Source organism: Drosophila takahashii, chromosome 2L (genome assembly GCF_030179915.1).
Source record: "Drosophila takahashii strain IR98-3 E-12201 chromosome 2L, DtakHiC1v2, whole genome shotgun sequence".
Classification (NCBI taxonomy): domain Eukaryota; kingdom Metazoa; phylum Arthropoda; class Insecta; order Diptera; family Drosophilidae; genus Drosophila; species Drosophila takahashii.
The window spans coordinates 6,780,211-6,806,481 of record NC_091678.1 but is presented as its reverse complement, the minus strand read 5'-3'; the positions used below and the strand labels follow the sequence as shown (position 1 = coordinate 6,806,481).

The window sequence follows — 26,271 nt, the reverse complement described above, 5'->3', positions numbered from 1 at the left end:
GAAATGGGCAAGTGGAAGTGGAAGGTCGGCGCCGAAGAGAAGCTAAAAAACTGCAATTTATTCTACACTTGAAGCATTATAATTTGTGGCCTCTGCGGACGAACAGAGGATGAAATGGGATTCGACGCGGGCCACGTTTAATGGGCAATGTCCTGACCGCCTGTTCCCTGACACTGACCCATATGCTGACCTCCACCTTGCGGGGCGCGCAGTTTAAAAAGTTAATTAACATGCCGGCAGTCGTCGACGCCCCGCTCAATCATTCGCAAGTTGGGGGCGTGACCCACACTTACCTACCTCCATACCTGCACTGGGAGAAATGGGCCTCTAATCTAAGTCACGATCTTATATTTCCCAAAGTTGGAGTATTTCGGATACAATATGAAACAAAAATTGATCCAATGGCTCTCTATCTTTTTGAGTTATTTCTAAGATAATTTTATAAAATGTTCAAAAAAATGTATATCAATTTTAAACAATTTATAATATTTTTTAAATGTAAATTGATTCAAAAATATTAAAGAAACTTTAGAAAATAAATAAGGTCTCGTATTTTCATAAATCTGTCTTATTGTTGCATGGTTCTTGATAATAGCAAATTTTTTCCCCAGTGCATGTACACGCGTAATTGCATTCCGTGGTCGACACTTTTCACTTACTCAGCTCGAATGGTAATTTCGTGGCCGGTGTTCACCGGCGTTTCCAGTTCGCTCAGCAGCATCGTCTGCAATCCGCAGGAGAACTGGAATTGCATGAGTCCTTTCTGCAGGAAGAGGGCCATGTAGTGACCCCCCTTGGTTCCCTGGGCCGCGGCCAGCATGATCAGTCCGTTGGTGGCCCGCGTTCGCACCTTCAGCTGAATGTGCATCGGCAGGACGGCGTCCAAGGACTCGTGGCCCCCGATGTCCTTGTAGATGCGGTGCGAAACATAGGAGTCGCCAGAGAAGGCGGCATTCCGGATGATAATGGGCAGCTCGCAAAGAGGACCCTGGCGGTCGAAGCGACAAACACACTGAAAGAAAAAAGATTCCAAAAATATTATAAAATAATTATAAATTCAAAAGGAAAAGAATTGTTTGCTTTTTGAGTTTGTATTTATTTTTGAAGCTTAATATTCACTTAAAAACTAAATACCTAATCAAACTTTTCAGAAAAAATATTAACTTTTGTTAAAACATTTTTTAAGAAATATTTTAAAATAAAAGTGATGTTAAAATATCGTAATTAACTCAACTGAATAGGATTTAAGTTTCGAATCCCCAACTATTTTCCTTACACTTTCAAGGCACATATTTACAAGTAGCTACAAAATATTTACAACCCGAACTTTGCACTAAAACTTATAGGAAAGTCCCACCAAAAAGCGGAACTAAACTTGAACAATTTTAATTTAATTTCTGCCCACCACGCCGCCACTTTTGTTCACTTTTCAATAAGAAAAGCACGTTCAAAAAATGCCAATAAATTGAAAAGTAATATGAATTAACTTTTTGGCTCTCCTCGGTATCGAAGTTGCCGTCGCCTTCCTTTTTCGGTTTGTCCATTGTCCTGGTTTTAATAATTTATGCCGCACCAGGGGACGCTCAAAAGTGCAAGGAGCGAAAACTGCAACTGCAACAGGCGGGCCAAGGAAAACACAGCAGTTCTGAGGGGAAAAGGGGGACCGAAAACTTTTCCCCGATTTTTCCACTCCGCCCCTCAAATTGAGCAAATTAAGTGCCAAGAAAGCGGGGGAATAAGGTAAAGCAACGCAACAGTCACGTTGGCCAATGCCTTTGGTGGGGGAGGCGAAATGACAACCCATTAATGGGAAGTTATCCATATGTTGGAAGTTGCCCCAAGGAGTTTGGTAGGTGCTCCTAAAAAAAAATATATGACAAATAATATTGAACCACTATACGGTCCAACGGTTATTTATGTTCTTTAATTATTTCAAAAGGAAATTACTACCATTATACTAAGAGAATTGATGGTTATGAACTAAATGGTACGTGTAATCTATAATAGACATACCCAAAAAAAACTTAATATGAACGATGATCGATTTGGTGTTATGTGGTATCAACTTTGACTTAATATGCTCGAAATGTAAACACATTCGAAATTCGAACTGGCCTAATTATAACCATTTTGAATGTGTCTTTTTCCCTCCCACTATTTATTGCTTTCTTTTTCGAAGTCAGAGAATTTTCGGGAGAAATCGGTGTTGCACGGTAAAACGATATGCGTACGATATGTGCATTTTCTTCAAATAGAATAAAACCTTTAATCAAATTTTTTGACTTTCTAATTCAATTTCTATTAAATATTACAAATTCAGCTACTTAGTACATATAAAGCACAGATTTTTATTGAAATTTCAGCATATTTATACTTTCCTCTTAACTTTGAACTCTTTATAAAGCGCCGTCTTAATTGTAACATAAATATTTCAATCTGTAAGGACATTATTCAAGCTTTTATAACCCGACACGAAAATGAAAACCCTTTCGCAACACCCCCGCTGTTTGGCGGAAATACAAAATACCGAACCAGAGTAAAAGGATTGAACAGACTGCTTTTCACCAGCCATTCTTTTCCTCGGGGCAACAAATTTCCGCTGTTCTTGTTTTTAGTCGCACACTTTGTTTGCCAGTACAAAAAACATTAAAATCGGCTCCCTGCTGGGATGATTTTTATTTTTCCATCACATGTTTACGGGTCGCGGATCTCGATGCTCATATCATATCACATTTTCATAGCACACTTTTGCATGCTTTTTCAATCCGTTGTGACCTTGAAAAAAATATTGAAAACTTTTCTAGTTGCTGCTAGCGCTTTCATAACAATTATTTGAAGTGTTTGCTGCAAGTTTATTCGCAAACTTTGTTTTTGTTTGCCCAACTTGGCTGTAGTACCGCTCTTGTTAGACAAATGAAGCTGGGAAAAAGCCGGAAAAACGCGGATTGTGGGTGTTATTCAGCATCGAGGGCACCGAGTGGGCTGAATTTAGTTTTTCACACAATTTTAGCCGACTCTGTTCATTCTCTCTTTTTGTTTGCCTCCACTCACATGTGCCCTGCTAACAGGAAACATTTTAATTAAAGCTTTTGACCTTGCGGCATTTGGCTGGCGCATAATGAATGTTGGCCAAAAACAAAAAAGAGCAGAAAAAATACAGTAATATGTAACGAAAATGAGCCAAGGGAGAACATGTGGCAGATTTAAGATTCAAATTTGTGTGGCTGGGTGGAAAAAAAATAAACGGAAATGAGTCCTTGCTGAAGAGGGAAAACTTGAATATTCTTTAGCATTAAATTTAAATGTGTTAAACCGATTTAAATTGTGTAGATAAAATCGCAATAATGTTATGTGAGTATTAAAATTTTTTTTTTTTTAATTCTTTTTTTTAGCAAAATAAATATTACACTAAATCCAAAAATTTAAGCCGTTGCGGCTTATATACCCTTCATAAATGGAATTAGTCAATTGAAATATGCTGCATTTAAATCTTAAGACACTTTTTCAATAAAAACCTTACAAAACAATTCCATTTAACATTACTATATTCTGCAAAACCGCTTAGTAACTAATACTAGTATCTCTCAAAATAATTTAAAGCACTCAATTTCAGCAGCTGGATTATTCCCTCAGATTTTCTAAAGTCCTTCACTGGCCAAACATTTCCACCTCGTTTTCCCCATTTGCGTTTCATTGCGTTGGCCAGATGGAAATTAATTGTAACACGCCTTTGGAAATGTCAACAGGCAAATGCCTGGAATGGCCTGAATGACTGAAGTGCACTCTTCAAATGGGACGATGAATGGGGTGGGGGTGTGGGGTGTGGGGAAAGCCATCGCTGGGAAACGGGGAAAAGAGTCTGCGGAGGACGCATTAAGTCAGGGAGACATGTGGCGGTGATGGAGGAGCCTAAAAGGGCTCAACAAAGTTTTCATTAGTGGCATTGGCGGTGGCAAAAGCAACGCAATGCAGACAGTAGACACACTGAGCCTGGGGAAAATTGGATGAGGGGGCGGGTGGTGTTGGAAAATGGGTAGAAACCGGGGGCTGGCTTGGTCCCAGAAGCCAGGCAAACATTTTCCAAAACCAAAAACTCGGCGGGGTAGCACTTGAAATGTGCTTAATGCCACTTTACGAGTGACTTTCGCCGAGTGCGAGTGCCACTTTGCCTGCACTTCTCCCATGCCACGCCCCCCATTTTCCCCCACCGCCCTTCCATTTTCCCCTCACATTTCCCACTTTTGCCTAACCAATATGACAGCTGACATATGTAAGTGTATGTCTGTCGCTCTGCCAGTCTGTTTTTTGTTCCTTTATACAAATGCAAAAAAGGCGACGTGGGAAGAGATGGCAAATCAACAAGCACTGAGGGAAATAATTCACAGCATCCTTTAATTTATACTTTTTTAAATGCAGGAAAAAATGTCATTATAAACTCCTTGAATTAAACCCTAAAAAAAATATAAAAAATCTAACAATTAGATACATAAGTCGATTAAAAATGTTATTTATTCGTATTACGTATACGTAATATTTTTAGAAGTGGAAATGTTTTTTAATTGTATGTTTTTAAAAACCAATACAATATTTGTTTTTATTTATTCATTTTATAAATCATTAATCGAAAAACCTAAAAACAAATAATTATTAAAACCCAAAAATTTGGTTAAAAAAAAAAATAATTTTATTTATATAATTACGTATACTTAATATTTTTAGAAGTGCATAAAAATGGCGAATCTGAAAATTAACAAAAGCCTCGAGTGTGTGTGAGCTGCTGTGAGTGTTTGTGCAGTTAGTTTAATTACTTGGCAACAATAAAGTGCCATATGCTCTGTGAAATAATTTCCTCTCGCACCTTTTCTCTATTTGCTTTACTTTTCTTGGCCTGCATTAGTGTGAGTGCTTGAGTGTGGGTAAGTGAGTGTGTGGGCGGTTGTGTCACACAATAACAAATTCATCCTGCGGTGTTGTCTCACTCACTCAAGCGCTAAATTTATTATGAAAATTTAATTTTTTTCTTGTTAACATGTTGGCCACATGCCGAGTGGCTTTTCATCCCTCTTTCTTCCCTTAATTTCCCCGCTTTTCCCCGTTTTTGTGTGTGAGTGCCTGTGATTCATAGGTACACTTTGGAGATCTATGTATGTACGTGTGTTGCAGCTAAAGTTTATAAATAAATTGCCAGCTGGCTTTGTTAACTCATTAACTGGGTCTGAATAATAAATTAGTTGCATTAGTGCCGCTAAACTTCTTGTGTATAGAGTGACTTAAGAGTTTGCAACCTGTTCTGTGGTTGAGATAGATTTATCTTAAAAAATTCGCATTAAAGAAAATATTGTAAAACATTACAAAGATATACTATTTTAACAACCGATTTAGAACTCTAAAAATAACTACAGTTTTTGCTAATCGTATCTCTTAAACAAATATTTCTTTAAAGAAATCAGTGTAAATATTTGTACAAATATAGACGATGTATCCTTAAATTTGAAAGAGATTTTTTATTAAGCATCCTATCCAACTTTGCTTGTGGCTTTCATATTAACCAAGCACTGTCAACTCATATTGGCCTCACGTTTCGGTCGTAAAAAACTGGAATTGCATGTGGTGCTACTAATTTGGCTAACGTTGGGCGCCATGCTGACATATTAATGGTGATATATTTAGTGGTTGTTGGGGAGTTCTCGGTTATCGAGATATTGCAACACACTCTGACCTTCAAAAGGGGAATGAATATTAAATGATACAAAGCCTGAGGGGCGGAAATTACATGGTCATTGGTGAGAATTTGTTAACCATGTAAATATTTTAATGACCTACACAATTTTCAATAAATTTCAATGCCTCTGGTTGAGTGAAAATTCCAGTTTAAAAGGGCTGCAAATAATATTGAAACAGCATATTAAACAACAATGTTGAATCCTTTCGAGCTTTTCCCAAATGTAACTTCCCCATATCAGCCGAAATTTCCAAATAAAAATGGAAACAGAACTAACATGCAATCATTTGTGAACAATTTTCCGGTTATTAGTACCCATTTGAAATGGCTTTCTGTTTGCCATCGAGTTTCGATATTTCCCCTCTCGCTCGGTCTTATTTTTAGCTCTATACCATCCTCTTTTTTTGGGTGGGTTGAAATTACCACAAGCATTTTCATAAATAGTTGAATAGGCATACTTTGGCAGGCCTGCCATTGTTAGCTGTTAGTGCAACTAGAGCAACTGGGAGGGGCTTTTGTGGTCTCGCTTGCCGAACATTTTCTCCGGCATTTTGCTATTTGCTGTCTGATTTTCTACCTGAAATTTTCCTGTTTTTAATGCTTCTGTTATTTCCAAAGTTCTTAACTATTCATTTACGAGAGCAATTGGCATTTCTGAGAACTTACAGGCAGGCAAGAGACTACAAAAATGTAAGATATTATTAGAGCAGACAGATAGAAGGTTGTGCGCTGGCAAAAGTTTTTACCGGAAATGTGCCAGGAAAAATATTCCAAAATAAACTTTGGTTTTGATTAGAGCAAGAAAACATGATTTTCATACTAGGGGTGCAACAGAAATCACAAGAGTTTTGAAATCACTTAAAAAGGTGTCTAAAAGTATGCAGGAAATATTTTTTCCTAATTGTGGCATACTTTTAGGCACCGTTATAAGTGGTCTCAAAAACCTAGGGAGTTTTTTAAAGCTTCTTTGGTTAGCAAGTAATAAACTCCAACTAGATAATTTGCCTTGTATAATTTCCACCTGAAGCAAGCCAGTACTTCGATTATGTGACTGTCCGTTGGCCTAGCAACAATCTGCTTAGTAAATCTGCTTACAAGTCCTGCCTTTCCCCCGCTCACCTTGCCCGACAAACACGTGATTATTTATGTATAAGTTGAGCACATCTGTGGAAATCTATCTGCATCTCTATCTGTACGTGGGCAGCTGAGAGCTGTGAGGTCCTCTCAGGTTGTCAATTTGCAAATTTAGTTGGCGCCAGTGCAACGCTCGTGGGTGTGGCCGTTGAGTAGGTAATGCTAATGCTCCCTCGTTTGCCGAGTATCCTATTAAAGGGTCTGATTAAAGCCTCTCGGATTGCAGGGACTGTAAATTGTATTTACAGTGGGGTTAAACGGGAACCTAGCAACTGAATTGCCGTGGTTGTTTTAGATTTTATAGTGGAGAGTAGTCATTGGTTGCCCCTAGTTATGTTTATTAAATTAAGTAGTAAGTATACTTTATTATTAAATCCATTTTTAAAAATTGGTAACCGATTTTTTAGTGGTAGGAATGGTAGATACATTAAACTACTTTACTTCCTACACAGGGTATTATGGTAGTCCATTTTCGTTTTCCATTCCTGTTACTTGGTGTATTTACCATTGCCTAGGCAATTGCAGCCTTAGCTGGCATATTAAATGACTTATTAATGGTCGGTAGGTGGAATTGGAAACGGAACCCGGAGGCGCACAACTCCAACACGGCCAATTAGCAACTCAATGGGGTTGAAAATTGTGAAGTTGACTGCTCGCACACAATCAGCACCGTAGGATGCCTCGTTATACCCTTGCAGAGGGTATTATGATTTCAGTCAGAAGTTTGCAACGCAGTGAAGGAGACGTTTCCGACCCCATAAAGTATATATATTCTTGATCAGCATCACTAGACGAGTCGATCTAGCCATGTCCGTCTGTCCGTCTGTCCGTCCGTCTGTCCGTCTGTCCGTCCGTCTGTCCGTCCGTCTGTCCGTCCGTTTCTACGCAAACTAGTCTCTCAGTTTTAAAGCTATCGGGATGAAACTTTCGTAAAAGTCGTATTTCTATTGCAGGTAGTATATATGTCGGAACCAACCGGATCGGACAACTATATCTTATAGCTCCCATAGGAAGGATCAAAAAATGAAAACGTAAAAAAATTCTAGCTCCGGTGTTTTTTGAAATTTTACCTTCTACTCTTGGGAATATTTTTTTTTATATATTTCTGAATTTCGGTTTTTTTGTTTTTTAAATCGGATCACTATATCATATAGCTGCCATAGGAACGGTCGAAAAATTAAATCGAAATTAATGTGAAAAAAATTATATCTTTGTTGGTTTTTATTACATTTCCTTCTACTCTGGGATATGACTATTTTGAAATATTTCCGAATTTCGATTTTAATTTTTAAAAGATCGAACTACTATATCATATAGCTGTGATAGAAACGATCGAAAAATGAATGTGAAATAATAAGAAATTTAACATTTTTGCGATTTGTAAACTAATAGAATGATCTGCAAGGGTATATAAGCTTCGGCTTGCCGAAGCTAGCTTCCTTTCTTGTTTTACCTAGTTTTTGGTTGTTTTGGCATCGAACAAACAACTCGATTTCGTTAAGGTGCCAAAGTGCTGGGGTCCCTATCGATTGACCTACTGAGGCTGGCTACACTTGGGGAAAATTCGTTGGAAGGGTGTTTTAAAGAAGAAAAAAATCCAAAGGTGTCCAAAAGTATGCTATGTAAATATTTGAATTTAAAACTCCGATAGATTCACTCGTATTCACTGCATACTTTTATACACTTTCTTTTAAAAGGTTTTCGATTTTTTGTTTTTCTCTTTCGGTATGGTTTAATATTTTAAAAGTACGCATAAATATTTCAAAGTGTTTTTATTCAATCGGTTACTTACCCGCGATCCTTCGGATGTGGTTACGCAGGTGCCGCCATTGTAGCAGCCCAGCTTGATGCAATCGACATCGCCTGCCTTCTCCTCGGGCACTCCGCCGGAACCCCTTCCGCCGGCGGAGGAGACCGTATTGCTGCCCTCCACTTCCTCGCTGCTCTCCGTGACAGCCGTTGGCTTCGTTTGGGAGGCCGTGGGCGGCGCTTCGGGTGTGGTGTAAACATTTATGGCCGACGTCGGTGGCGGTAAAGTTTGTGCGGATTGCGTGGATGGCGGAGTGGGTGGTATGGTGGGCGGTGGCTGGGTCACCGGAGGAAGGGTCACCGGTGGTAGAGTGGGTGCTGCCGTGGGTGGCGGTGGTGGCTCGGTAGCCGGAGGTGTTGGCAGGGTTGTTGCCGGCGGAACAGGTGGTGCTGGAGTGCCAGGTGGTGCAATCGTAACAGGCACCACCACCACCGCAGGAAGAACCGTTGTTTCGGGCGGCACAAAAGGCGCCTCTGTGGTCACCACAGCGGGTTCCTGAACCCCAATCAAGTCCTCCGTTTGCAGGGGATGTCCCGTTGTCACTTCCACTGGTTGTGGCGCAGTGGTGACCTCCTCATGATGATGATGGTGGTGATGGTGGTGCTCGTCCTCCTCTAGAGGCTGAAGAGTGGTTCCCTCCGGTTCGTGGTGATGATGATGGTGATGATGATGCGTCGTGGTTGGCAGCCCGGTGGTTGTGATCAACGGGGATATAGTCTCATTCGGATCCAATATGGTAACCACAATTTGCGGAGTGTGCGTTGTGGGTAGCTCAATGGATGCTGAAGAGTCGTCAGTGGGTGAGGTTGTGGTGCTCTGGACAGGTGGTTGCACTGTGGTGAATCTGCCGGCACTCGTTCGATGTGTGGTGATCAGCACTTCGGCGGGATATTCCGTGAAGAAAGGAGCCGCCGTGGTGGGCACCTCCGTCCAAAGGTGGTGCGTTGGGGCAGTCGTCTCCACCACATCGAGTGGTGGCTCTGTGGCAAATGTGGGCATGGCTACTCGTTGCGTAGTGGCTTCCTTCGGAGGCGCAGGGGGCGGTGTGGGTGTTACATAGTCTATGGAGATGCTAGTCTCAATCGTAGTCACTCGCTGCACAAAAATGGGAGCTGGTGTTGTGACTATTTCCACGGACTCCGAACTACTACTGCTGCTGCTGGATGAGGTGATGTCCACTGAGATTGTGATGCTGGGTGTCACCGTGGGTCGCAAAGTGGTGACCTCTGCACTGCCACTCTCGCTTTTGCTGCCACTCACTTCGAAATGGGGCACTGTGGTGAATTCCTCGGAGGTAATCACTTCACCCGAACTTTCTCCCGAGGCGGAAGTTTGGGATTTTCCCGGTAGAGGTGGTAAAGTGGTAAAGATGCTCGGTGATTCTTCCGATGAGCTGGAGGATCGACTTGTTGGCGGTCGAGCTGTTGTGACCGGTATTATTTCCTCTTCAGTTTCAGCTTCCGATTTCGATTCAGATTCCGATTCGGTTGGGATTTGTGGCTTGGGTTCTGGTTCTGGTTCAAGTTCAGGTTGTGCTGGAACCACCGTGGTTTGCTCTACGGATATACTGTGACTATCGCTTTCGGGGGGAGCCAAAGTGGGCGTCTTGATCTCCACGGAAACGACTTCCTCGGATGAGGAAGAGGATGAAGATGTTACCACCACCGCAGAGGTCACCACTTCCGCTGGTGCAGTTGTGGTGGCTACTATGACCTCGACCTCTTCGGATACTTTTGGTGGTAACGTTGTCTCTGGCGGAGTGACGGGCCTCACGGTAGGTGGCGCCACTGTGGACGTAGTGGTGGTTCTCCTAGGTGGAGCTTGCGTCACTGGTGCCGTGTAATTGCAGTCCAAGGACTCCTCGCCCACCATCAAACACTCGCAGAGCATACCAGTTAGCAGAGGAGGACATGAGCAGGAGAAGGTGTCCACTCCGTCGATACAAACACCGCCGTTCATGCAACGCGGACCCAGCTGACACTCATCGTACTGGAACTCACACTTTTCGCCATGGTAATCGGGAACACAATAGCAAGTGGGCACACCCTCCTCCATCAGGCACAGGGCATTATTCTGGCACGGATTGTCGGCACAGATGAGGATCTCCTCCTCGCAATTGATGCCCGTATATCCCATGGGACAGGCGCACGCGTAGGCGGCCAGTTTGTCCACGCAGACGCCTCCGTTTTGGCAGGGCGACGAGGCGCACTCGTTAATCTCCTCCTGGCAAATCCGACCATGCCAGCCCGCCGGACAGTCGCAGGTGAACTCCAGTCCAGGACCCTCGATGCACTCGCCGCCATGCTGGCAACGAGCTCCAGTTCCTGTTTGAAGGATATAGGAAAACGTAAAAAGTATGGAAGTTAGGGAACTATTATTGAAAACCTTAATTTGGTTAAACAAAATTATATTTTATCTCCTGACGAAATTTTTAACCTAATAAATTAGTGAACAATTTTGGTTTTCATTTCCCTCAGCTTATCTTTAATCCTTTATTTTTCCATCATCACTTTTATTTGCATTTTAATTAAAAGAAAATGCACATAAATATAAAAATTTAATAAAATTCTTTTTTATCTTCTGAGGAAATTTTTAACCTAATAAATTAGTATACAATTTTTGTTTTATTTTCTCTTAGCTAGTTTTTAATTATTTATTTTAATTCATTTTTCCATCATCACATTTATTTGCAATTTAATTAAAATTAAATGCACATAAATATAAAAAGAAGAATTTATTGCTTTGTTTTGTATTTGCTTTTCATTGCAAATGCATATAAATAAAAGTATTGAAGAATTTATGGCTCGGATAATTAATTCAAGAATTAATATTAAAAATTATTGCAACATTCTTTTCGTCTCCTAAAAAGCCATTTAATAATTCAAGTGAAAATGCTAGTTTGATGTTTTACAAATTTCCATTTAATGCCGTTTATATTTTGCTAAACATATATCCACCTTTGACAAGCTCGACCCAGTTTGGTCCCTTCATCATTCATCATCTCGAATCTCACTCACCTGTCTCGCAGACAGCCACATCCAGTTCGCAGTGAGATCCCAGGTAGCCCGGTTGGCAGGTGCATATGTAGCCATTGGTTCTGTCCCGACAAAGTCCGCCGTTCTGGCAGGGATTCGACATGCACTCGTCGACATTCTCCTCGCATTTGGATCCTGAAACGAATGTCGAATGAATAACCTTACTTGTCTGGAGGTCAAAGAGCCACCCACTTGTATTTTGCATTTTAATTATAGAAATATGTATATTTGCAGTTCAAAGTTCTTTTGCACCGAGGGAATTTATTTATTTATTTATAGCTGATATTGATATTGATATTGTTTTGAGGTTTAATTATTTTTCGCCTGCCGCAATGAGCTTTTAACTTATTTCACCAAAGGCTAATTGTTTTTAGCTTTGCGGTTTTAGTTTATGAATTTTAATTGCGTTTTTATATTGCGAACTCTTTGAAGGAAAATGTTAGAAAAATACGCATGGCATTTTAATTGATAACTGAAGGGGAATCGAATTCATTTCCATTTGCCCTTCAGTAAATTGCTGTACGGCCCTTAAATAACCTTTTCTTCCATTTGATTCAGTTTCAGTTTCCCTTTGCCTTTGCGTTTGAAACAAGTGCGCACAATTGAAGTGCAATTGAATGACCTTTCATTATATTCACCAATGTTCAGTTTCTCCTGTTTCCACATCTATCCTATTCCTTTCAATTTATTTCTCTACTCTTTATTCACAAAAAAAATAAGAAAGTGGAAAGTTTTCGATACAAGCGCATCAATGGCAATCAAAACAAGCCCTACAAGTGCTGATTTGGTTGCAAGCAATATAAACAATTCAAAAGGATATTTACACGCACACACACAGACGTAACCCACCCACACAGACTGGATATAAAACACACATGCCAAAATTTGTAGCTGTCCTTCAAACTCTGTGCATGAAGTGGCAAGGAGAAATGGGTGAGAACTTGTAGGAAAAGGGAAACTTGTAATAAATACTCTTTCTAAACTAGGAAATTTATTAATGTAAAGATTATTACTATTAAACAATTACAAAAAATACTTTACTAATCTAAAAAATTAAAAATATTTTAAAAACTTTTTAAATAAGTTTAAAAAATACTCTTTCTATTCTGAAAAATTTATAGAATAGAGCTTATTACTTTTAAATACAAAACAACATATAAAAATTCATAAAAATCATGTTTAACACTTTAAAAAAAAATTAAAAATATTGCTAAGCCCGATAATAAAATTAAGTCTTAATATTATTCAACATTCAATAAATAAAATAAATATTAAGAACAAAATTATAATATCGACACAATAATTGTTTGTCTGATAGAGAAATTAGACTACGCGCAATTCGAGAAACAAAAAAAAAACTAGACTCCATTCCAATGGCAGAGAATTTCCCAAGAACTTAGCAAAATTCTCAGTTCCTTTTTGGATAGAGCAATCTGCACTGCTGGGGGTATCGAGTTTGACAGCTAACAATGGCAACAAATGCTTGGAAATACTTTTCAATTTTCTGCTCAACAACTTGCAGCGACGTTGACTTGGTCTCAGTGTTTTGCCAAAAGGCAGCAACTGTCAGACAAACAGACAGACAATCTTCGCCATGGGGGATGAGAAAATTCGGGGGGGAAGTCCTTTCTATTGCCAGTGCAACACTGCGTATGAGTAATATTTTTGGGTGTGTGCGCACAGCCTGCTCTTTGCAAAATTTATTGCCAGCGAAATATTTTGTATGGCTGAAGTTTCAGAATTTATTTGCCCGGCATAGAAACGCCTTTGGAGTTTGGGCCTTTTGTTTGCGTTTCGCTGCCACCTTCTTGGCCAAACTCTTTTTGGCAACAAGTTGGCGAGAAATATGCTTAAAGTTTTTTTTCCGGCTCCACTCCCCATGAAAGTTTCCATCTTGCCTATCTTGTCTGGGCTGAAGAAAAAGTTCTTCTCTCGGTCTTTTAGAAAAAAAGCACTTCAAAGTGTCGAAACAAAAGTGTCAAAAAAGTCGGCGTTTGAAATTCCCCTGCACTTTGGCCAAATTAATGCGCCAAACGAACAAAGGAGGAAATCATCTTAATTTAAAGCAGAAAATTGCATTCAAGTGGACTGCAATTGAGGGGGCGGGTTCCGAACAATTTATCACTTGAACTCATAAATTATACAAAATACGTACACTGATGGGTAGAAAAGGAGAAAAAAAAAGGGAAAAGTGAAATGCTCAAATAGAAATGCAGCTGGCGAGCGGTCATAAAAGATAAATGTGCGTGTCTGGACCTTGTGTCTGGTTTTATAATGCAACAATAATGTAAGTCTATGCAAATGGGCCAGAGTCCTGAACATATATTAAATTTGCATAAGCACTAAATCAACACGAAAAGGGGAACTGAAAGCGAAGAAGGCATCGCAAAATCCTGGCGAGCACAGCACAGGATGTCAGTCGATGTCATTTGTTTGCCTTATGACGGGTGGATATACCAAATATATGTATCTTATGACTTGTAGTTATACGTGTGTATATGTTTAGATGTATCCTTTGTGTGCCTTTGTGGATTTCAGCTCAGCTTCAGGAATGTCTACCTAGCAAATATAGTTTAGTTCCCATGCACATTTCGATCAAACTATGCGGTCTGTGCTCGAATTTATATTGCATACTTCCAGGCTGTTGGCTCTGTGATTACATTTGCATTCAAGTCCTCATACTCAACTTAATTTAAATTAATTTATTAATGTCGGACACTTCGGAGAATGGAATCTTGCGCTTGGGATGTGTGATTCATTTCGGACAGGTAATTATGCAGGTACTTCTCGAAATGCAGGCAAATACAAAATAAACAAAGTAAAGTTGTCAAATTCTATCTTAAGTTTATTTATCTTTAAATTTTTATCAATATAAATTTTATTTTCATTTTATAAATGTTGTTTTAGTCCCCCAACCATAAATCTTTTTGTAGCAACACTTGCAATTATCAAACTCTTTAGTATCGTTTTCGGGATAAAGTATTCGTTTGTTCTATGGGCCTCATAAAAAACCGTATTTAAATTTATCGCCCGCTCGGACCCGTTCTTCGATTGAGTAATGGATTTTCCAGCCAGCCTGGCACTTTCTCGTATTTCACTGCCATGGCAGAGCAACAGCTTCAATTTCCCCATTCTGACCATAAAGTGCCATCAAGTCGCTGCACATTTCAATTTGTTTATGGCCATCGCAGCGAGGCAATCGCATTCTGCTTTATGATTTTAATGGTGGGAGGGGGAGCAGATAGGCCTTAAAATTCTACAAATATTTCAATTTTCCTTACGAACGTCCGTAAAATTTAATCACTTGTTTGAGAAATGCAGAAGTTCATACTATAACTTTTTTTATTGCTTTAAAAGTCGCATTTTGAGGCATCTCTAGTAAACCACTTACAAGGTGTCTAAAAGTATGCAACAAAATATTTTGAATCTGGAAATCCGATTGACTTTTTATAAAAGACGATATATGTACATTTACGATATATGTACATTTACGATATATGTACATTTGAAACCCTAGCCTCCCCAAAAATTTCAATATTATTTAAATTTGGTTCCCTACTTTAAGCTTTCCCAATAGCTTACAATATTGCGCATAGGAAATGTAGCTCCGGCGGTAAAGGAACACCCAAATGGTCAACTCTTTCTCCTCTTCTTTTTTTTCCGATTTGTGTGCTTCACATGAAATGTCACATTACGCTCCAATTCATGCACAAATACAGGAAGTGGTCAAGCACACAGAAAGCATAGAGAATACTGAGCAAGAAAACCCCTCACGCACAGTTCTTAACCCAAATTCAGTAGACCAGAGGCACCTTCTACGGAACCTTACTTCCTCCCCCTTTCGATTTTCTCACATCGTCTGGGTTTACCTTTCCTCAATGCATTCACGATGATTTCTGGTTTTTCTTGTTCATTGTTTTGGCTCCGTTTGTGGTTTCGGTGGGGCCTTTGCAATACTTTTTCTTGGGGTCCCGTGCAATGTGTGAAGTCGTTAAAGTGAAAATCGATTTTCATTTTATTTCACCATGTGCGTGGTTAGAGGTGAAAAGGGGGGAGGGTCGAAAAGGGGGCGGCATCGGTCATTTTTGTGGGCACAAAAAATGCTTCACTCACTGCCGCAATCTACGAGGCATGTTTTATGAATGAATTTTTTCGAATTGGACGCACAATTTTCCCCCCTATCTCTTTGTCTTCTTTTTTTCCGCTTTGTTTAATGGACGGGCTTTGGTTGTCCGGGTTTCCTCGGTTTCCATTTGGGAATTTGAAAATGAAAATAAAAAAGAGGCGTACAATTCTGACATTCTTCATGTCGATTGTTGGAATATTTGAAACGAAAAGGAAAATAGGAAAAATAAACCATTTATCAAATTTTAAGTGATGGTAAAATATTGATAAATTTTCGGTCAGCAAAATATTCGAAATTGATAAATGTTTGTTTCGGTTTCCCGATTTAAAATGCTTCTTTTTTAAGGAATCAAGTTCAAAGTTTTATTAAATATTTAATTTTGCACATTTTTTTCTGGAAATACTCTTAATTTTATAATACTTTGTTGGTGACCCTTAAAATTTTCTTTCGAATTTCACTTTAAGCCTGTACCTTCCCTCTTCCCATATTTCTTTATTGAAACTTTTTTTGCCTGTCTACTGCTTTTGCTGCCTCTTCATCGTTTTCTTGTTATGTATTTCTTTTTTGCTCTGTTATTATTTGCTGCTGGCAGCGAACTGTAAACATTTGTGCAACAAGGTACGAACATTTGTTTTGGCTTCGAGTCACAATAAACATGGCCATTTTCCCCTCGAGTCCTTGAGGCAGCTCGTCCTTTTCAGGACTCCCTTCTCCCCACCAGTCGATGCACAAATTGAAATTTGAATTTTATCTGCACACATTTTGTGCTTCTTATTTGCTTGTTACCTTTTCCCATGGAAGATATATATTGTGAGTAATGGAGAAAGGCAGGGGAAAAGCTGCTGGGCGAATGTGCATTCGAAATCTGGCATCGTTTCTAAAGGTGCATGAGTTGAAAATATTGCACATTTCGTTTGCATTTTATGCTCACATACTCGGATACTTTGCTGCAGCTTCCTCTGAAATCTCTGAATGAATGCATAAATGAACGAGTGAGTGCACGACAAGCTGAAAGTGCTGGCAGTCTAACAGAGATCAGGATTCGGCTTAAATTATAATTAACAGCAACTGGAGTTCGGAACAAAGAATGACAGAATTTGGTTTTGCTAGCAATTAAAAATGGATTTTTTGAAAAAGCATAACTTTAAGAGCATTAGGAATGGCAATCGAATTTAAGGGTATTTCTAAATCTGTTCTGACGACTTCAAATCACTATATTCCTTGTTGCAATTGGCTTAATTTTCCCCAAAATTAAATCCTTTTAATTTATTGGTTTATTCATTTGAAATTCTTCAATTACCCCAAAAGCAAGAACAGTATTTAGCTTGTTGGGATTTGAGCCACGTCTCCTCCGCAATTTGTATGCGAAACTAATCCCAGCCAGTGCAATCTATTATCATTGGTTTGGGGGAGTGGTGGATTTGGGGGTGTTCGTGATATTCGGGGGTTGGGTTGGCCAGCAACTTCCTTCTTCGAATCCATTGCCGTAAATCGCTGCCTGCGACCTGCGACAGTGAGCAATGAAATGCACTTTGGGTTCATTCCTGCCACCGATTCCTGCTCCAATTGCACGGATTCTGGGCTGCTTTCGAATGCGACGGGGAAACTAATCACGGGATCCATTCACTCAGCCAGCCCCCAGTCGAAAACCCGAGCAATTCATGTCACTCGCAATCTCGCAATTTCAATTCGCATATCTACACTCGAATAAAATGGTTCGAAATTCGTCTAAAGTTTAAAAGTCGTATAGAAAAATATAACTAAGTATTTGGAAATAATTTAAAATTATTTATAAAATAATATTAGCAACATATACCGCATATATAATACCGCAATAAATTTTTTTTAAATATTTTTAAATTTTTTAATAAAAGTGTCTAAAAGTATGCTATTAAAAATAACGTTGGCTTATTTCAATACCCCAATCATTTTGAGATATTTTGTAAAACATTTTTAGAAATTTTCCTCGCAGTGTACTCTTGATGTGAAATGCTTGGCCTGCACTTGAATGTCTTGTGGTGCGCATTGTTGCTCATCCAATTGCTTAGTTTCCATTTATTTTTTTTTCGGAGAGAGAGAAATCCTTGACAATAAGCAAGCAAGGAAATAGGAAAACGTAGCTCATTTTCACGGGGAAAAGTAATCCACACTTTTACACCCACAAAACGGCTTTGGAAGTGTATGTACGTGTATTAGCGCGTTTAATTAATTGCATTTTGTACTACATTTCCCCCAGCTCTGATTTTCCGTTTTCCTTCCTATTAATTTTCAAGAGAATGTTGCGTAAAATTAGAAAGTATTGTGTAGTTTTAATTTTTAAACTTCTGAGACTTTAGTGTGTGACTTAAAATCAATAAATGTATTCAAAATGGCGGAAAATATTTCTTTGCAACACAAATAAGTTATTTGCTAGTTGAAGTGTCGAAATAATCACACTCCCATCACAAATAAAAACTTAAAATAAAATGCCAAGAATATCTTTTATTGATACCTGTATTTATTTGAAAATAAATCAAAACATTTCTCCGAGTAGATTTACCCACCAATTAAGTTGAGTAACAGGATTTAGAGCATCAAAGCTTTGAGAGTACTTAATTGAGGAATTTTCTCGATTGATATTTAAAGCCAATTAAGCCTTTTTGCCACAAAACTATTTAATCACATCTGTTGTGTGGACAAATAAAAATCTTAATCGTATTCGATTACACGACTAATCCCAGGACCCGTGACAAAGCAAACAAAAATATCTCACCCGCCGCGTATGGGAAAAGTTCATCAAACTCACTGGCTGACATTATAAAATCAATAAAGCCATGAATATTTTACGCTGCTGTCGCACAGAATAACAACAGAAATGAACAGCAAAACTGAATCCCAAAGGACCATTGATTAGCCACCTCTGCGAAATGAGAAACGAGAAACAGTTGGTGGAATTGGTTTGAATTCTATTTATAAACACACACGTTTTCCGCTGGATAATTGAAATAAAAAATGTATGCGAATCGCTGAGTCATGTAATTGAAAATTGGGTGAATATTTAACGGAATAAATCGGGGCGCTGTCGGGAATTAAAGCTGCTGACTCTGATTAAAGGCTGCCGGTGCCGGAAAATCAAGGAAAAGAAACAAGCCAAATAAAGCCATGAATCGATGGATGATTCTGCGACTGAGCAACCAGATGCTTGATTGAATGTATCTCCCTGGCTACGTGAAAATGTGTGCAAATTGCCCGGCGAGCGCGAAAAAGTAGAACGAACAGGTGAACAGGTGCAAATTTATGCACACACACGCAGCCGCTCGCTCAAAAACTCGCTGATGAAGCAGTCCTAAAAAACGAAGGACTTTCTGCCCAGGAAAATTACGATAAAATATCAAGTGAGTGAGTGGGAAAAACAAAACGAAAACAAAACGAAATCCTTAAAAAAAGGCAAATATTCGTAAAAGGCGCAGAGGCCCATATTAAATAGTGTAAAAAATACTTAGATCTTTAAAAAATAATACATTCTATTTCTGAATTCTTTTGATTTTTATTTGGTATCAGTATAGTATTTTTAGCTATAAATGAAAAAGTTATAATTTAAAAATTCAACACTCTGCCCTCAAGTTACCATTTTTAGAGCATTTTTCTCTTCGTTTTTCCCACATTCGAGTGCCATCCTTTATTATTTTTTCATTGTTGATTTGCTGCATTTGCATGAATGTGAAATGCGAAATTTCAATGGTGAATAGGCCCAGGAAGACCTTCTTCCATCCTGCAGAAATCCCCCCTCCCCCTCCTTATTGTTTTCGCGTTGCAATGAAGCCAAGCGCTTTTCCCAACCCCGCTTTTACCATTTCCCTACACTTTTCACTTGGTGGCTGCAATGATTGCATAAAGGCAAGGAGCCAAGGAGCAAAAGGACAAAGGCATGCCCAACGCTTTGTTATTGGATTGTGTGATTGTGTGGGTATGGCGGTATGGTGATTTGTGTGTGTGAGTTGATGTTTGCGTCAGGAGAGCAAGGTTAAGCTGTTGGTGATTGCAGTTTACAGAGAGGATTGCAGGCTCTTGGCGATATGAAGATGTAGATGTACTTGTTAATGTCTTTATGCCAAGAATGATCTTGAAAGTTAAGCGGAGATATTTCGAATGATATAAGATATATGTCAGGATGTCACTAAATAATATAATGTCACTAAAAGTATGCAAACAATATTTTGCTGGATTCAATGCAAATGCCTATGATATTTTTTATTGCATACTTTTTCACACTTTTAAAGGTGATTTTAACAACATTTGTGATTAATAATAGCACGTTTAATGTTGTTAATTTTCAGCTGCACCCATAATTAGCTTGATTAAAGTAAAAGCCACACGGATGTCAAAGAGATCGAGTGAAAGTAAAACTGAAAACCCAATCAAAGCAACCAATTTAGTCCGGAAAACCACTTTATCCCCAAAGTCATAGAAGTCGGCACAAAGAGTTGGTAAGTGGAACAGGCGAAATAACGATCTACATGGCACCACATACCCTAGATCCGGCAGATATACCGCTATATCTCCCGCAACCACTTCAAAAAGGCATAAACATAAACGCTAAAACCAGCTAGCCGAAAAAAAAATAGGGCAAAAGGGCCGCGAAAATATGCGCAATGCAAAGGAAGCCCATAAAATTAATTAGAACACTGGCTGTCCCGCTCCGACATTATCTTGCGGTCCCTTTCATTTGCATTTGCTGAATCCTTTAAAGAGGGTGAAAGGGGGTGGCGGGTTTCGACCAAGGTGAAAGCTTTCCAAAACTCAATGAGCGGTTAAATAATGCCCCGAGGCGTCTGTCCATTTTCCTGCTTTTCCGCCCACCTTTTTTAGAACTCTTTGCATCCGTTAATTTCGCTTTGTTTTGCGTTAGACTCCCATTCATAGACTGCATTTCATTTTGAAATTCTCCTGAATTTTTCTGCATTTTAACATATATATATACATATTATATTTTTTGGGTCGCCTTTTTTCCCAGTTTATAGCTTCATTTCCGACATTTCTCGTGCTTTTGGCAAAAAATCTATTTATTATATATGAGTGTGTTTGTATAATATATTTTTTTGCGGCTGCCTTGGTAAAAAGCATATTTCGCTTTCCTTTTTTCAAGCGCTGAATTTGTTATGCATTTTTTTGCTTTATTTACATTTGGGCTTGTCTTTTTTGTTTCGCAGCCCGAGAGCAATTTGCAATGGAATCGCTTAGTTCCCTCTGCAAAATCGGTGAAAAAGAAGGGGTCCAGGGATTGTGCGGTGCATAATTTTATTTGTTTTTGTGTTGATTTCATTTGCAGTGCTTATACTTTGTGGGCCTTTGTTTTGCTCCGCTCTATTTATGTTAAATTAATGCAATTGTTTCGGCTGTAGACGATAAAAGTTGTTCTGCGATGGGGGAGCAAAATTGTTAAACGCGTCGTATGAGTGATAAAAATGGAGGACAGCCTTTAATTGCGATTCTTGCCGAGTTTATTTAGGATAATTGGGAATACTATAAAAAATATTTTATTTTATGATTTATTAATATTAAAATATAAATAAAAAATGGATTTTAAAATAAGTTGGCTCAACCTTATTTCTTTTTTCAGTTCAAAAGATTTATTTAAATAAAAACATAACTTTCAATCAACTACAATTTTACTCTCCATTATTTCAATTCAAATGCCTTCAACCAGCCGAAAAACACATGTAACCAATGTTCCTGGCAAACTCAGTAATTTATTCCCCAGACTCTTTGGGCCAAAAGAGTCAGTCAATGACTTTTGGTCTGTTTTTAGAATCCCCCTGGCCCCCTGGTCCATTCATATCATTTAGCCACCTCTGCTGGCCTGATTGTTCAGCTGGAGTTCCACTCGTTGAACTCATCAGCAAAGTTCCCGAACAAATTTGCTGCAATTTGTAATTCGGCTTTAGTCTAGCGTTGATACGACTACAAATACGAATCTGGTACATATTACACCTATATACGCTGGCTATAAATTTCACTAAATTTTATAAAGTCAACTTTGTGCAACGACAAAGGGGTGGCACTAGAAAAAAAAGGAAAAGAAAATATATGAACGGACACTAAGTGCTTCTCTTCTCACACGTACCATAAGTAAATGTGTTTATGTGTCTTCTTGTACACGAAGCCAAAAGGATGAACATTAGATACATTCATGGTTAGACTTCCGTGCTTGGCCCACACAGATACACACACTCACACACACACAGATGTAGTGGCAAGAGGCAACTTAAGCACCCAACATTGACTACCACAATAGACAACATTAAAGTTGGTTTACCAGCTTCGGCTTTCCCATTTTCCCCATTTCCCATTTCGAATTTCCACTTTTACCCATTTTTACTCCATGTCTCTCCCTCTTCGGATTGCCTCCGTTTTCACGCCTTTGGAGATCTCTCAAAGCGTTTTTCTCGCCCGGCTTTGATCATCTCACTTTTTCAGATACTCTGAAGAAATGGGTACTTTGTTCAGATTAAGGGGTCAAAAAATATTAACAAGATGAACTCTTTTCGATTTCTAACTTTTTAAACCATAAATTTGTAAAGGATCATATATAAATCATATTAATTGATAAGGTAATTATACAGAAAAGACGAAAAAGGTAAAAATTTTAATAAAATAATTTTTTAGTCATTTTTGAACAGAGGCAATTCCTATTATTTTTGCACTAAAAATTCTCTATAATATTTTATTATTATTTAGATTACTTAGGGCCCAAAAAAGCTTAATCCTTTCCAAAACTCCTGCTATTTATGCTTTAACCTTTCTCCATATCCTTCAAGTCTCTTTAAGTAAGAAAATAACCTAGGCTATTGAAAATACTCATCGAAAGTTTTTCTCCCTGCCGAATCAACAGCATTTTAAGGGTATAAAAGGCTTCTGCACTTCAATGACTCCCTATTTTCTTTTCGTTTGCTGTTTTCTATATTATATTTGGATTTTTTTTGCCCTCTCTGCCTCGCAGGACGCGTTAAAAAGAAGAATAGACACATGTGAGCAAATGCCGGGAAAATAAGTAAAAACGAGCATTGTACGTTATATTTTTATTTCGCCCTTTTCTCGTGCCGCGTAAATTTTACAAATACGTTTGGGGGCAAAACGGAGAATCCTGTGTGCGCGCGTCCTGGCAGGAATTCCTCTCTATTTGCCGGAGCTGGCGTTTTTTTGGGCCGGGGGATCTGTCTCAGGCTCTCAAACCAAGTGCAAACCAAGCGAGACTGAGTTTTTTATGTTGGCTTAATAAAAATACATTTCGCACGTGGAACGGAAGAGGAACTTCACCCACTCAACTGGCTTGCCACTCCACTTTACTGCATAACCCTTTTTCCCCCGGCTTTGCTATTTGTTAAAGTGCACTGGGAAAAAAATTGAATGAATAAAATATGTGTTCCTTCCATATATCTTTATGTTAGTAGGTATCATTATAAAAATTATTGTCTTACTGAAAGATAAATTTATAAATTAAAAAATAATATACTTTCATAACATTTCTAAATTACAATAAAAATTTGCAAAATTAAAAAAAACTTTTTTGCTGAAGGATGAAATTAATTCGATCCCAAGTGAAAGTAAATTTTTATTTATTTAGAAAATATTTCGATTATTTCACAATATTATTTTCTATGCATGTGCACCGTTTTAGTTTCGTGAATTTTAGCTGGATGCTGGTGGTCCCCAAAATAAACCGCATTCAGGCGGCACAGCACACACTCCTCTCCATCGGACCCATCCACATATAAAAAGTCCACCCAACCGGTTAGATAGCGTGGGGCACACTTACCAGAAAATCCTTCCGGACACGTACAATTGTAGTAGGCCACACCATCCACACATGTCCCGCCGTTCTGACACGGACTCGACCAGCATTCGTCCCAATTCGTTTGGCACTGGATCCCTGTGTAGCCATCAATGCAGTAACACGAGTACGAGCTGTTGTTTTAGTTGTTTCCATCGTGTTTTGGTGGGTGTGCGGAACGGTGTGTCAATGATGCATCAAAGGTTGGTTAAAAAACAGCGGGATATCAGGATGGCAAAAAAGAAAATGGAGAAAACCCATAGTTAGAGAGTAAGCGAGCTTTGGATAAAAATAGTTTCGGCAAATGGCACAATATGGATAGTACGGATAGGGTAGATAGAACCGGATTATAATTGAAGTGGGACGTCAAAGATAAATACGCTGACTCACAACTTGTTGTAACTCGTTAGCCACAAAATCACAAAAACTAAATTTTATTTTAAATTTGTATAAAAATTAAAATCGGTTTAATGAAATTAAAAACAAGAAAGGAAGCTATCTTCGGCCAGCCGAAGCTTATATACCCTTGTAGATAAAAGAATACTCACTCGGTGCAGTTCCAGGGATTCCAGATTCAGCGTTTCGATTTATTTCAATTTTGTTTTTAAGTAGTCAAGAATCAAAACGCCTACTTCCTACAAAGTTACAATGAATTTTCTTATATTTGATTGGGAGCCTTAAGATATAGTGGTCCGATCCGGCTGGCTCCGACATATGTACTACCTGCAATAGAAAGAAGACCTTCGGGAAAGTTTCATCGCGATAGCTTTAAAACTGAGAGACTAGTTCGCATAGAAACGGACAGACGGACAGACGGACAGACGGACAGACGGACAGACGGACAGACGGACAGACGGACATGGCTAGATAGACTCGGCTATTGGTGCTGATCAAGAATATATATACTTTATGTGGTCGGAAACGTCTCCTTCACTGCGTTGCAAACATCTGACTGAAATTATAATACCCTCTACAAGGGTATAAAAAGAGTATTAAAAATACACTTTAAGCTTATTTTATAAAAGCTTAAATAATTTTTAACGCATTTTAGAATAATGTCAAAATGTATCAAACAAGATCCTATTGAACGAAACATTTACGATTTTATTTTAAATAATAAATTTTATTTTAATATAGCTAAGTTAGTTGTACTGCACTCTCGCATTTATTTTCTTTTATATTCCTGAATTTTCGTTTTCGTTTCGTTTTCCTGTATTCATGCATAACACACATACCCTACAGCCGAACCGCCGGCCAGTTGAGTGCAATAAACTGTTGGCCAGCGCAACATTAGACTTGAGAAGTTGTGGAAATAAATATTTGGTAGACATTTGGGATTGGGTTTTTCCATTTCTATTTCGGCAAACCGAATTGAAATTGAAACGGAAACGAAAATGCAAAGAGCCAAAAAAAAACAAGAAAGGAAGCTAGCTTCGGCCAGCCGAAGCTTATATACCCTTGCAGATCATTCCTATTAATTAACAAATCGCAAAAATGTTCAATTTTCTAATATTTATCATTAATTTTCCGATGGTTCCTATGACAGCTATATGATATAGTCGTCCGATTTTGATCAAATTAAAATTGAAATTCGGAATTATTTAAAAAGAGTCATATCCTAGAGTAGAAGATAATACAATAAAAACCAAAGAAGCTAGAATTTATTTCCTATTACTTTTCCATTAATTTTCCGATCGTTCCTATGGCAGCTATATGATATAGTCGTCCGATTTTGATTAAATTAAAATTGAAATTCGGAAATATTTAAAAAGAGTCATATCCTAGAGTAGAAAATAATACAATAAAAACCAAAGAAGCTAGAATTTATTTCCTATTACTTTTCCATTAATTTTCCGATCGTTCCTATGGCAGCTATATGATATAGTCGTCCGATTTCGATAAAATTAAAATTGAAATTCGGAAATATTTAAAAAGAGTCATATTCTAGAGTAGAAGATAATACAACAAAAACCAAAGAAGCTAGAATTTATTTCCTATTACTTTTCCATTAATTTTCCGATCGTTCCTATGGCAGCTATATGATATAGTAGTCCGATTTTTTAAATAATTAATTCGAAATTCAGAAATATTAAAAAAATAACATCCCCAAAAGTAGAAGGTAATATTTCAAAAAACACCGAAGTTAGAATTTTTTAAAGTTTTTTTTTTCCGATTGTTCCTATGGGAGCTATAAGATATAGTTGTCCGATCCGGTCGGCTCCGACATATATACTACCTGCAATAGAAAGAAGACTTTTGGGAAAGTTTCATCCCGATAGCTCAAAAACTGAGAGACTAGTTTGCGTAGAAACAGACAGACGGACAGACGGACAGACGGACAGACGGACAGACGGTCAGACGGACAGACGGACAGACGGACAGACGGACAGACGGACATGGCTAGATCGACTCGTCTAGTGATGCTGATCAAGAATATATATACTTTATGGGGTCGGAAACGTCTCCTTCACTGCGTTGCAAACTTCTGACTGAAATCATAATACCCTCTGCAAGGGTATAAAAAAGAATAGTGTCAGGGGAACTGTGGCCGAGTGTAACCTGAGGTAAAAACTGCTGCCAGGAAAACCCGGCTTAATTAAAGAAGTTTCTTTACCCGTGTACCGTAAGTGACGT

General features: G+C 38.5%; 2 protein-coding genes across 3 annotated transcripts in view; one reads left to right on the top strand and one right to left on the bottom strand.

The window, feature by feature from the left end:
* The window catches only part of LOC108055335 (MKRN2 opposite strand protein), a 66,422-nt gene that overhangs the window by 18,922 nt on the left and 21,229 nt on the right, over positions 1-26,271 (top strand). Inside the window, exon 3 of one of the 2 annotated variants that reach the window (XM_070213503.1) lies at positions 20,144-20,293. The exons of the other annotated variant lie outside the window; for it this stretch is intronic. The gene's annotated coding sequence lies outside the window, so the exon portion shown is untranslated. The remainder of the gene's footprint in view (positions 1-20,143; positions 20,294-26,271) is intronic. 2 annotated transcript variants of the gene reach the window in all.
* eys (eyes shut) overlaps positions 1-26,271 on the bottom strand; it is a 65,157-nt gene that overhangs the window by 20,708 nt on the left and 18,178 nt on the right. Inside the window, exons 3-6 of the mRNA XM_044394800.2 lie at positions 23,623-23,771; positions 11,684-11,836; positions 8,649-10,990; positions 660-1,012 (exon numbers count right to left, since the gene is read on the bottom strand). Coding sequence (XP_044250735.1) covers positions 660-1,012; positions 8,649-10,990; positions 11,684-11,836; positions 23,623-23,771 — 2,997 coding nt within the window. The remainder of the gene's footprint in view (positions 1-659; positions 1,013-8,648; positions 10,991-11,683; positions 11,837-23,622; positions 23,772-26,271) is intronic.